This window comes from Silurus aristotelis (assembly GCF_946808225.1).
Source record: "Silurus aristotelis genome assembly, chromosome: 24".
Classification (NCBI taxonomy): Eukaryota; Metazoa; Chordata; class Actinopteri; order Siluriformes; family Siluridae; genus Silurus; species Silurus aristotelis.
This window is the reverse complement of record NC_139597.1, coordinates 19,774,954-19,787,953: the sequence shown is the minus strand read 5'-3', so window position 1 is coordinate 19,787,953 and position 13,000 is coordinate 19,774,954. Positions and strand designations below refer to the sequence as shown.

The following is a 13,000-nucleotide window of genomic DNA, read 5'->3' as shown; positions in this document are numbered from 1 at the left end:
GGTGAGTGGGATTACAAATTAGCATCTTTTTACATTTATAAACACTCACACACTCACACACTCTCACACACACACACACACACACACACACACTCACTCACGCACGCACGCACGCACGCACACACACACACACACACACACACACACACTCACACAACCACACACACACACTCACTCACGCAACCACACACACACACTCACGCACTCACACACGCACTCACACATGCACACACACACACACACACACACTCACGCACACTTACACACACACACACACACTCACACATGCACACACACTCACACACACACACACTCACACATGCACTCATGCACACACACACACACTCACACATGCACACACTCACACACACACACACACACACACTCAAGCACACACGCACACACACTCACACATGCACATTCACTCACGCACACACTCACTCTCGCACACGCGCACACACACTCGCACACACACACACACACACACACACACACACTCATGCACACACTCACTCTCGCACACACTCACTCACTCATGCACACATACACTCATGCACACACTCACTCTCGCACACACACTCATGCACACACTCACTCTCGCACACACTCACTCACTCACGCACACACACACACTCATGCACACACTCACTCTCGCACACACTCACTCAGGCACACACACACACACACACACACACACACACACACTCATGCACACACTCACTCTCGCACACACTTACTCACTCACGCACACACACACACTCATGCACACACTCACTCTCGCACACACTCACTCAGGCACACACACACACACACACACACACTCATGCACACACTCACTCTCGCACACACTCACTCACTCACGCACACACACACACTCATGCACACACTCACTCTCGCACACACTCACTCAGGCACACACACACACACACACACTCATGCACACACTCACTCTCGCACACACTCACTCGCGCACACTCTTACACGCACGCACACACACTCATGCACACACTCACTCACTCACGCACACACACACACACACACACACACTCATGCACACACTCACTCTCGCACACACTCACTCACGCACACACTCACTCACGCACACACTCACTCTCGCACACACTCACTCTCGCACACACTCACTCTCGCACACACTCACTCACGCACACACACACTCACGCACACACTCACTCTCGCACACACTCACTCAGGCACACACACACACTCATGCACACATTCACTCATGCACACACTCACTCACGCACACACTCACGCACACACTCACTCACGCACACTCATGCACACACTCACTCTCGCAAACACTTACTCACGCACACACACACACTCACTCACTCACACACACTCATGCGCACACACACACACACACACACACACATATAGCACACGCACACACACACACACACACACACACACACACACACACACACACACTCACTCACACTCTCACGTACTCTCGCACACACACTTTCGTGCGCACACACACTTACACACTCACTTACACACTCGCACACACTCAAGCAGACACTCACGCACACACTCGCACACGCACACACTTACAAACACTTTCGCACACACTCACACTCTCGCACACACTCGCGCGCACACACACACTATCTCACTTACTCCCATGCACACAAACGAACACACTCACACACACACTCCTCTGATCACTGAATGCTTCTGTTTCTGTGTTAGGTGAATCTGTACACTCCGGGAATTGGTTATCAGATCTTTGGGAACTTGGTGGCTGTGACTCTGGGACTCACTCCTTTCGCCTACAGACTTTTCCAGTATAAAGACATGGAGCAGCTTTCTTCTCTGTCTGTCTGCGAGATGATCTCCATCGCCTTCGGCTCCTCGTCTGATGCCATGGTGATTGCAATGGTGTCCGTGAGCTTTGTAGTGCGTGTCTGTCTCATCTGGCTCTTCTTCTTTCTGCTCAGTGTGGCTGAAAGAACGTACAAGCAGGTACCACCTACTTTATCTTCTCCAACCCAATCACCTGTTACTCTCCATCAGATCATCCTTGAGATCATGTTTTTTCTTCTTGGTTCCTACAGAGACTGCTCTTTGCGAAGCTTTTTGGTCACCTCACCTCAGCACGCAGAGCTCGAAAGTCTGAGGTGCCTCATTTTCGCCTGAAGAAAGTGCAGAACATTAAGATGTGGCTTTCACTGCGCTCCTACCTGAAGGTGTTCAAGGAGAAATATATATTAGTTTATATACATATATATTATATACATGTATTCTTTACATATAAATATATTATGTCTTGGTCCTACTACTTGTGTGTAACGTGTGTGTGTGTGTGTTTGTTTGTGTGTGTGTGTGTGTGTGTGTGTGGGGGGGGGGGGCATGCAGAGGCGTGGTCCACAGCGTTCAGTAGATGTCATCGTGTCTTCTGCCTTCCTCCTCACTCTCTCAGTGGTCTTCATTTGCTGCGCTCAGGTGTGAATTACTTTTCCTCTAAATATCTCCTCAGTGTTCTCCTGCAAGCTCCGCCCTCTCCCAGGACCAGGCTGGTTTATCTGTAGGGCTGTAAACTACTGATAATAGAGACAAACTTAAGATGGTGCATTCTGATGGTGTTCTTGTTCATGTGATGGTCATATGATTAATCTTCAGATGTTCCACCGTGTGTTTTGAGCCTTTGATCTTATGTGTGATCTGCAGTTGCTGCACGTTCATGAGACATTTCTGGAGTTCCACTATAACTGGGAGCTGGTGATCTGGTGCTTCTCTCTCTCTCTCTTCCTGCTGCGCTTCATCACACTGGGCTCCGAGACCAGCAAGAAGTACAGCAACACCTCCATCCTACTGACCGAGCAGGTACACACACCATTACACAATCTCACACACACACACCATCACACAATCTCACGTACACACACACACAATCTCACACACACACCATTACACAATCTCACAAACACACACACCATTACACACACACACACACACAATCACACACACACCATCACACAATCTCACACACAATCACACACACACAATCTTACACACACACCATTACACAATCACACACAGTCACACACACCCACACCATTACACGATCTTACACACACACACAATCACACACACACACACACACCATCACACAATCTCACACACACACACACACACACCATTACACAATCTCACACACACACACAATCTCACACACACACACCATTACACAATCACACACACAGACACACGAACACACAAACACCATCACACACACACACACACACACCATCGCACACCATCGCACACACACACCATTACACAATCACACACACACACAATTACACAGTCACACACACACCATCACACAATCTCACACACACACACACACACACACACACACACACACACACACACACACACACAATCTCACACACACACCATCACACAATCTCACACACACACCATCACACAATCTCACACACACACACACACACACACACACCATTACACAATCACACACACACACACCATTACACAATCTCACACACACGATCACACACGATCACACAGCAACACACACACCAACACACACTATTACACTCAGACACACCATCACACACATACCATCACGCATACCATCACACACACACACACACACACACACAATTACACTCAGACACACACACACACACACACACACAACACACACAAACACCATCACACACACACCATCACTCATACCATCTCACACACACACACACACACACACACACACACACACCACTAATCTGATGTGCTGGTTTCTGACTACAGTGTTATTGTGTGTGTGTGTGTGTGTGTGTGTGTGTGTGTGTGTGTGTGTGTGTGTGTGTGTGTGTGTGTGTGTGTGTTGTTTATTAGATTAATCTGTACTTGAAAATGGAAAAGAAACCAAACAAGAAAGAGGAGCTGACCCTCGTCAACAACGTTCTAAAGCTGGCCACCAAACTGCTGAAGGTACTGCTTCATCTCTCTCTCCATCGCTCCACCTCTTTCTTTATCCCTCTATCTCTTTGTTTCTCTCTCTTTATCACTCCACCTCTTTCTTTATCCCTCTATCTCTTTGTTTCTTTCTCTTTATCACTCCACCTCTTTCTTCATCTCTCCATCTCTTTGTTTTTCCATCTGTCTCTTTTTCCATTTTTCTCTCCGTATCTCTCTCTCTTACTTTCCATCTCCATCTTCATCCCTCTCTCCATCTCATTTTCTTAGTATCACATTTGTTGTTTTCCCTCGGTTTTTCTCAGCACAGAATTCTACATCTAATTCTGCAGATCCAGTTTTCTGCTCTGTGTCAGTTTACTGTTAAACTACTACAAAAATAAAATAATATTAAAAACTAATTTATTCTCTCTCTCTCTCTCTCTCTCCCTCTCTCTCTCTCTCTCTCTCTCTCTCTCTCTCTCTCAGGAGTTGGACACTCCTTTCCGGCTCTATGGTTTGACCATGAACCCTCTGTTGTACAGCATCACTCAGGTGGTGATTTTATCTGCAGTGTCAGGAGTCATCAGTGACCTGCTCGGTTTCAATGTGAAGGTGTGTGTTTGTGTGTGTGTTTGGGGGGGGGGGGGGGGTCTGATCGTGTTCTGATCAGCGCTCGGTGCATCTACTGATCACCAACATACAGTTCAGCATCAGTTCAACATCAAGCAGAACATTTAGAGAGGAATAAATGATGAAGAAACTCCAGACTCGAACTCACCACCACACACGTGACCTCGTTTACACGTTTATTAAAGTAGTTGAAAAGAAGGTTTTGTGTTCATGATCATTATAATAGAAATCAATCAGTGTTTGAGTCTTTAATATTCTATTAATAGATCAGTGTGCTGAGAGTCACATTTTACCCAGTGGATCTTTAACCCAACTACATGTTTTATGTATTTGATCTACCAGTGGTGTGGAGTGTCGCTGCTCCCACAGTAACTCCACACCCAGTGTGCTGGTGTTTGTGGAGAGGTACAGAGTGTGTGAGAGCAGGAGGATGGATGTGTGTAGTATTTGTATCAGAACGATTTAATGATAATGTACTGATTTTGTGGAAGTGTTTAGTTGCAGAGTTTCTTAATCAGACACTTTCATTTATTATGGATGATTTATTCGAATGATGTTACTGATGAATCTTTGTGTTTACAGCTTTGGAAGATCAAATCATGACACTGAGGAGTCTCGTGTTCCTGTACCCCCCCGTACCCACTGTAAACACCCCCCAGGCCCGTCCACACCCCACACCCAGACGCAGTGCACAGACGGCACATTGATGGAATCGCTTCCTATTAATCAGGGGACGGTGACGAAGTGTTGAGCGCCTTTCCCCTGTGCTCTATCAGAGTCTGGACATTTCAGTTGGACAGAAGTTTCATTTTCCTGTGTCTTTGACTCGTCAGATCTTTAGCTGCTATTGGAATGTCAATGTTACATTATGCTTCCTTAGGATTATATACAGGATAGACTTGTGTGTGTGTGTGTGTGTGTGTGTGTGTGTGTGTGTGTGTCTGCGTGTGTGTCTGCGTGTGTGTGTGTGTGTATTTGTAAGCATGTGGCTCAAAATTATTTATTTGAAGAGTTATAATGAGCATGTGATGAAGATGAGGATAAGGAAAGCCTCAGAGAAGCCATGCTGAAAATGGAGATGTGTTACGAGCTCAGCAGCAGGTCAGGGTCACGTCAGGTCATACGTGTTATTTCAGAGCAACATATATTAAAGCACTGATTTGGACTGACACGCACACACACACACACACACACACACACACACACACACACACACACACACACACACACACACACACACACACAGAAGCAGTGTTTTAGTCATGTTTTTATTGTGTTTTGATTTTTCTATGGTGTAAAGAGAGACCTGGTTTGTGGTGGTGTTGTTTTTTACACATCACTTCCTGTTTGACATTTATTTATTGATTTTTGTTTAAATAATGTGGAGGTCTGTTTCCATATTCAGCTGTTTGTAGGATGGGGTGGAGCTCAGCCTGAGTTCTCGATGTCGTGTGTATGAACACGTGTGTTGTGTTTATCAGTGTGTTGATGTTCTGCTCAGTAGTGACACGTTTAATGACTCGCATCAGCAGCTTCACTCACACTGAGACCGGGGCTGTTCTCCAGAGTGTATGGGGGTGTGCGTGTGAATGTTTGTTGTGTGTGTGGGTGCGAGTGTGTGGGTGGGTGTGTGTGGGTATGTGTGTGTGTGGGTGCGTGTGCGAGTGGATGAATGTGTGTGGGTGTGTGGGAATGGGTGCATGTGGGTGGGTGCGGGTGCGAGTGGGTGCAAGTGTGTGTGTGGGGGTGCGAGTGGGTGCATGTGGGTGGGTGCGGGTGCGAATGGGTGGAAGTGTGTGTGTGGGGGTGCGAGTGGGTGTGTGGGGGTGCAAGTGGTGCATGTGTGTGTGTGTGTGTGGGTGCTTGCATGCGAGTCAGAATTTGCACTTTAAGGCAAAGACAGTGTTACTGTGTCGGAGAAGTGACGCCTCAACGACGCTTTATTTCTGGTTTTATTTTTCTGCATTGAAGTTTTTTTTCTGATTTTGAAATTATTTTAATCCAAAGTGCTTTAATTCTGATTGCTGGACATAAATAAAGAACTGAGCTCCTTCCTGAAACAGGATTTGATCATAGCCGTGTTGGAGAAGGCGCGTGGGTGAGTTCTGTTTTCTGTTCGATGCTGTGACTTTGTGCTCATTAAAACTCTGAGTTACTGAAGTGAAATTCACGGATCTTTACAACGAACACTACGAAGGAGAACCAGATGGGAAAAGATTTGAATATTTGCATGTATTTTACAGAGTTTTGTTTAATAGGTTTTTGCCACTGGTCAGTTTATATGTTTTTATATAAAAAGTGTGTATAAGTTACTCTGAGACTATTAAGGTACAGATGGAGGAGATAGATGTGCTGTTTGGGTTGCTTTTATCACATTAAAACTGGTTTAAATCGCACCTCACTCTGTGCGTGTGTGTGCGTTTGTGTGTGAGAGAACCTTAGCTCCTTCACTTGTGTTTTTGCAGTAGATTACAGTGGTAACAGCACTCAGCCAGCAGGGGGCGAAAGAGCGCTGCTGTAACCCCTAAGTGGAGCGCGTTGTTCTGACTTTTATCTTGAAGAACTAACAGGAATTAAATCAGTCACACAGACAGGAATAAATACTGAGATTTTAAGCTTCACATCATGCATTAAAAATAAATAGTTACACTTAATCAGTGGAGTGTTCTTCTCTGTATTCATACTGTCATCAAAGACGCGACATCCGGGATACTAATCACTGCCCAGCAACAATTATATAAATAAATACAATTAAATAGGAATTAAAATATATTAATTTGTTATAGAATATAGAATTTGTTGTTCTAAACATTTGTGATAAAAATAATACAAGTTTGTTAAATGATCCCGATAAAATTCTCCACAGATCCATAATTAAATTAAAACTTTTTAAATATTTAGTATAAAAATACACAGTAAATATTTTTTAGAAAAATCCCAAAACATCTGAAATGAGTTTTATAAGTTATACTTCAGTAGCCCTCACGAATCTGAGGTTCTGCTGACATCCTACACCACGCTCTCACTCTCACTCTCAGGGCTGAAGGTAGAGGAGTGTGAACAATGGTAGCTGAAGTCGATGAAGATTCCCCCTGATTTGGAGTCGAGAGACTCCAGGAGTTGGTCTGTGATGGTCTCAGGGCTTTGAGAGAAAACCGTCTGCTCTCTGCATCCCGACGGAGCCGGCTCCTGTTGTACAGACGGGTGTGAGGCTGAAAGCTGCGATGCAGGGTTGGTCTCGGGGCTGGATGTAATGCTGGAGAATGCCGGCTCTTCCTGGCACAAGGTCATCTGGCACACAGAATGTCGGCGGATTCCTGAACTGCCCACTAATGTGGTCTCCGTCTCATATTCTTCCACAGGAGTCAGCATTGGCACGTTGTAACTCTTAGAGCGGACCACAAGGTTTCTTGCAGAGGCGTCTCCGAGGTTGGGCCTGTGCCGCAGCAATCGCTTTTCTGAAACACAGGGACATGAAAAACATCCAGGTGGAGGTTAATGTCAAATCTTTATCCAACAGACAATCGCTATTCAAATCACCATACAGACCACCATACAGTGTACAGACCACCATACAGACCACCATACAGTGTACATATCATCATACAGTATACATACACCATACAGACCACCATACAGTGTACAGATCAACATACAGTGTACAGACCACCATACAGTGTACATATCATCATACAGTGTACATATCACCATACAGACCACCATACAGATCACCATACAGTGTACAGATCACCATACAGACCACCATACAGTGTACATATCATCATACAGTGTATAGACCACCATACATTGTACAGACCACCATACATTGTACAGACCACCATACAGTGTACATATCATCATACAGTGTACAGACCACCATACAGTGTACATATCATACAGTGTACATACCACCATACAGTGTACAGACCACCATACAGATCACCATACAGTGTACATATCATCATACAGTGTACAGACCATAATACAGTGTATAGACCACCATACATTGTACAGACCACCATACAGTGTACATATCATCATACTGTGTACAGACCACCATACAGTGTACATATCATACAGTGTACATACCACCATACAGTGTACAGACCACCATACAGATCACCATACAGTGTACATATCACCATACAGTGTACAGACCACCATAAAGATCACCATACAGTGTACATACCACCATACAGACCACCATACAGTGTACAGACCACCATACAGTGTACAGACCACCATACAGACCACCATACAGTGTACAGACCACCATACAGATCACCATACAGTGTACAGACCACCATACAGTGTACAGACCACCATAAAGATCACCATACAGTGTACAGACCACCATACAGACCACCATACAGTGTACAGACCACCATACAGATCACCATACAGTGTACAGACCACCTACAGTGTACATATCACCATACAGACCACCACACAGTGTACATATCACCATACAGACCATTATACAGTGTACATATCACCATACAGACCACCATACAGTGTACAGACCTCCATACAGATCACCATACAGTGTACAGACCACCATACAGTGTACAGACCACCATACAGATCACCATACAGTGTACAGACCACAATACAGACCACCATACAGTGTACAGACCACCATACAGTGTATATATCATCATACAGTGTACAGACCACCATACAGTGTACAGACCACCAGTGTACAAATCACTATACAGTGTATATATCATCATACAGTGTACAGACCACCATACAGACCACCATACAGTGTACAGATCACCATACAGTGTACAGACCACCATACAGATTATTATACAGACCACCATACAGATTATTATACAGACCACCATACAGTGTACAGACCTCCATACAGATTACCATACAGTGTACAGACCACCATACAGTGTACAGACCACCATACAGGGTACAGATCACTGCGGCTTATAGACAGGTGTGGCTTATTTATGTTAAAAATAAAAATATTTGTAAAATTCAGTGGGTGCGCTTTATAGTCCGGAAATTACGGTACTTCTTTAAAGGTCCATAATCTTCATGAGGTGGGACGTGACTGGAGCTGGAGGAACCTCAGGATGCCTCGGGATGGGGAGAGAAAGAGAAGCAGTGGAGAGGAATTAGCGTAGCTGCTGTTCATGATATTAACAGCACAAGTTGATAATGTGATGTGATCAGATGTTCTGGAGCACAAGGTTATGATGTGATGTGTGTTATGTGTGTTATGTGTAGGCTTTGCTAAAAAGATATGTTTTTAATCTACACTTAAACTGGGAGAGTGTATCTGAACCCCGAACACTGTCAGGAAGACTATTCCAGAGTTTAGGAGCTAAATGTGAAAATGCTCTACCGCCTTTAGTGGACTTTGCTATTCTAGGAACTACTAGAAGCCCAGAGTTTTGAGATCTCAGGGAGCGTGACGGATTGTAGCGTGTTAAGAGACTGGATAGATACATGGGAGCCAAACCATTTAGTGCTTTATAAGTGAGTAGCAGTAGTTTGTAGTGGATTTAAAACTTAACAGGAAGCCAATGTAGGTACGATAAGATTGGGGTTATATGATCGTATTTTCTTGACCTTGTGAGACTCTGACTGCTGCATTCTGAACTAACTGAAGCTTGTTTATTAATGATGCAGGACATCCACCTAGTAATGCATTACAGTAGTCTATTCTAGAGGTCATAAACGCATGGACGAGCTTCTCTGCATCAGATATAAACAACATGTTTCTTAACTTAGCAATAATTCTAATGTGAAAGAAGCTGTTTTTGTAACTTGATTGATGTGATTTTTAAAAGACAAGTTGCTCTAAAATAACTCCCAGATCTTTTACTGTTGAACTAGTAGTTACAGAACAACCGTCTAAATGCAGGCTGAGATGCTGGAGCTTCTGTGTACTGGTTTTTGGGCCGATGAGCAAAATCTCTGTCTTATCAGAATTTAATAATAGAAAGTTATGAATCATCCAGTCTTTTAATTCTTTAACACACTCAGTTATCCGAGCTAACCCAGCCATTAGGGAGGCACAAGCCAGTGCACTCTTAGTGCCGGTCACAAGCCCGGATAAATAGGGAGGGTTGCGTTAGGAAGCGCATCCAGCGTAAAACAAGAGCCAAATCGAATATGCGGATCACGATTAAGAATTTCATACCGGATCGGTCGAAGCCCGGGTTAACAACTCAGTTATCCCAGCTAATTAAGTGTGTCACCTGGTTTTAAATTGAGCTGTATCATCTGGTTTTACAGATCAGCAAACAGTGTACAGATCAGCATACAGACCACCATACAGTGTACAGATCAGCATACAGACCACCATACAGTGTACAGATCAGCATACAGACCACCATACAGTGTACAGATCACCATAGTGTACAGATCACCATATAGACCACCATACAATGTACTAATCTCTATACAGATCACTATACAGTGTACAGATCACTATACAGATCAGTGCGAAGGTGATTTTACCTCTCATAGTGTTTTCACAGTGATATCAGTATAATACAAACACAGCCATTTCCAAACTGTATGACAGCAGTGAGGTGTGTGAGGCGAACACACACTCCATCAGGATTTGGATTTACTGACACTCACCGAGCACACAGGAACACTGCGCCACACATCCATCACTGGTGTACAGGCCGTGTGTGCCCAGGTACGGAGATACAACCTTCTGAATCAGAGACTCCAACTTTAAATAGTCCTCACTCACTCCTCTAGACTCATGTACCCCCTGTAACACACACACACACACACACACACACACACACACACACACACACACAAAATCATTTATTACAGCAGAATAAAAGCCATTCCTCTGCTGCTTCTTTTCAAAAGAACTTTCCAGTGTTTTAAATAATTTTACCACACACACACACACACACACACACACACACACACACACACACACACACACACACACACACGTGCTGCTTTATAAGGATATAAAGTGATATTTACCTGCAGTATGAGCAGCATTTGTATGATGGATGGAGGAACGCAGACTTTGGGACGAGACAAAGCGTCTTCCAGCTTAATGCTCAGAGTTATAATGTTCCTAAAGTGCAGGAGAGCGAGCTGTTTCACAGAGGGCTCCTTCCCCTACACACACACACACACACACACACACACACACACACACACACACGTGTGTGTAAGGTGAGGTATAGTATGTACCTGATGTGTAGTCAGTAGTGTATGAGACTCTGCAGTACCTGGACTGGGTAGAAGATGGCCTGGAGCGTGGAGAGCACGTTACAGAAGAAGAAGTCCCAGGTTTCAGCCAGAGCATCGAGTAACTTTTGACCTGCAGGGAAACAAAATCTAATAATAATTACAAGAATCTATAGAAGCATTTGAGTGAGTGAGATGTTTACTCTGAGACGACCTCATGTCTATGTTTAACAGGTGAATGCGGGGGATACGAGGTTTTTCAGGTCAAGTACCCGATATGGAGCAGGGACCTCCTAATACAAAATGTGTCAAACGTAGCCACTGATATCAGTAGAAACCAAAAATAATACGCCAGTTACATTACTTTAAGACAATTCAAATTATGTTGTTGTTCATGCATCATTTTCTGTTACTTTCCAAATGCTTAAAAAAGATTTCTGCATCATAACAAATATATTTTGCAATACAAATTATAATTTATTAAGTTGTTTTTAATCACAGGTGTCTTTTATTTTGATAGATTTGCAGTTTATTTTTACTATCAGGTGGACAATTATACATTCACATAAACATCAGCTTTAATTTAAATAAAGCTTTAAAGCTATAATTATAATAATTTTTTTTTATTAAATATTTTGACTTTTGATGTTTTTACCTGTTTATTTTTTTTTACATTAATTAGCAGACCACTTGCATACCATCATGAATGTGGACCCCTTATTGAAGATCAATGGTTTAAAGGGTGAAGGAAAATGTTAGAAACCACATGTGGGTGCCACAGTTAGAGGGAAGTGTGTTTCAGTCACTAAGTTACAAAGTAATTCTAGATAAACATTAAACTTTCCCTCTCTCTCACACACACACACACACACACACACACACACACACACACACACACTTGTTCACCTTCATAAAAGTAGATCTTGTCACGCAGTATGACCATGCCTTTGGTTAGGAGCTGGTTCTGTAAAATAATACATGTACATTTACAGTTTTACAGAAATGTATTACAATCACATCTTTGTGTTTTATTTAATCAGATTTATCAATGAAATACATTTTAATGTATCCATTTATTGAATTGATTATTAAATTAAACATTAGAGTAAACACAGCTGTGTGTGTGTGTGTGTGTGTGTGTGTGTGTGTGTGTGTGTGTGTGTGTGTGTGTGTGTGTGTGTGTGTGTGTGGTTGCTGCTGTTTTAAGAATTGTGTCTGGCACTTCCTC

General features: G+C 43.6%; 2 protein-coding genes across 4 annotated transcripts in view; one reads left to right on the top strand and one right to left on the bottom strand.

The window, feature by feature from the left end:
• The first annotated feature begins 1,690 nt into the window (after nucleotides 1-1,690).
• On the top strand, nucleotides 1,691-6,977 carry LOC310718844 (protein PHTF2). 2 transcript variants are annotated; one of them, XR_014531284.1, is made up of 8 exons: nucleotides 1,691-1,989; nucleotides 2,082-2,213; nucleotides 2,383-2,469; nucleotides 2,695-2,850; nucleotides 3,889-3,984; nucleotides 4,438-4,563; nucleotides 5,164-6,313; nucleotides 6,375-6,977. XR_014531284.1 is itself a non-coding variant. In XM_083527911.1 (7 exons), exons 1-7 carry the CDS (start codon nucleotides 1,822-1,824, stop codon nucleotides 5,182-5,184), a joined length of 786 nt encoding a protein of 261 aa, XP_083384037.1. In that variant the 5' UTR covers nucleotides 1,691-1,821; the 3' UTR covers nucleotides 5,185-6,977. The 2 variants fall into 2 exon arrangements, 1 of the variants encoding a protein (XP_083384037.1); XM_083527911.1 differs by having other exon boundaries at nucleotides 5,164-6,977.
• Nucleotides 5,494-13,000, bottom strand: part of prr5b (proline rich 5b (renal)) — a 15,453-nt gene continuing 7,946 nt past the window's right edge. Inside the window, exons 5-10 of one of the 2 annotated variants that reach the window (XM_083527895.1) lie at nucleotides 12,679-12,736; nucleotides 11,814-11,905; nucleotides 11,560-11,700; nucleotides 11,191-11,329; nucleotides 7,553-8,039; nucleotides 5,494-7,144 (exon numbers count right to left, since the gene is read on the bottom strand). In XM_083527895.1, coding sequence (XP_083384021.1) covers nucleotides 7,591-8,039; nucleotides 11,191-11,329; nucleotides 11,560-11,700; nucleotides 11,814-11,905; nucleotides 12,679-12,736 — 879 coding nt within the window. In that variant the 3' untranslated portion in view covers nucleotides 5,494-7,144; nucleotides 7,553-7,590. Of the gene's footprint in view, nucleotides 7,145-7,178; nucleotides 8,040-11,190; nucleotides 11,330-11,559; nucleotides 11,701-11,813; nucleotides 11,906-12,678; nucleotides 12,737-13,000 lie in introns of those variants that run through there. The other variant, XM_083527896.1, reaches the window with a different exon arrangement.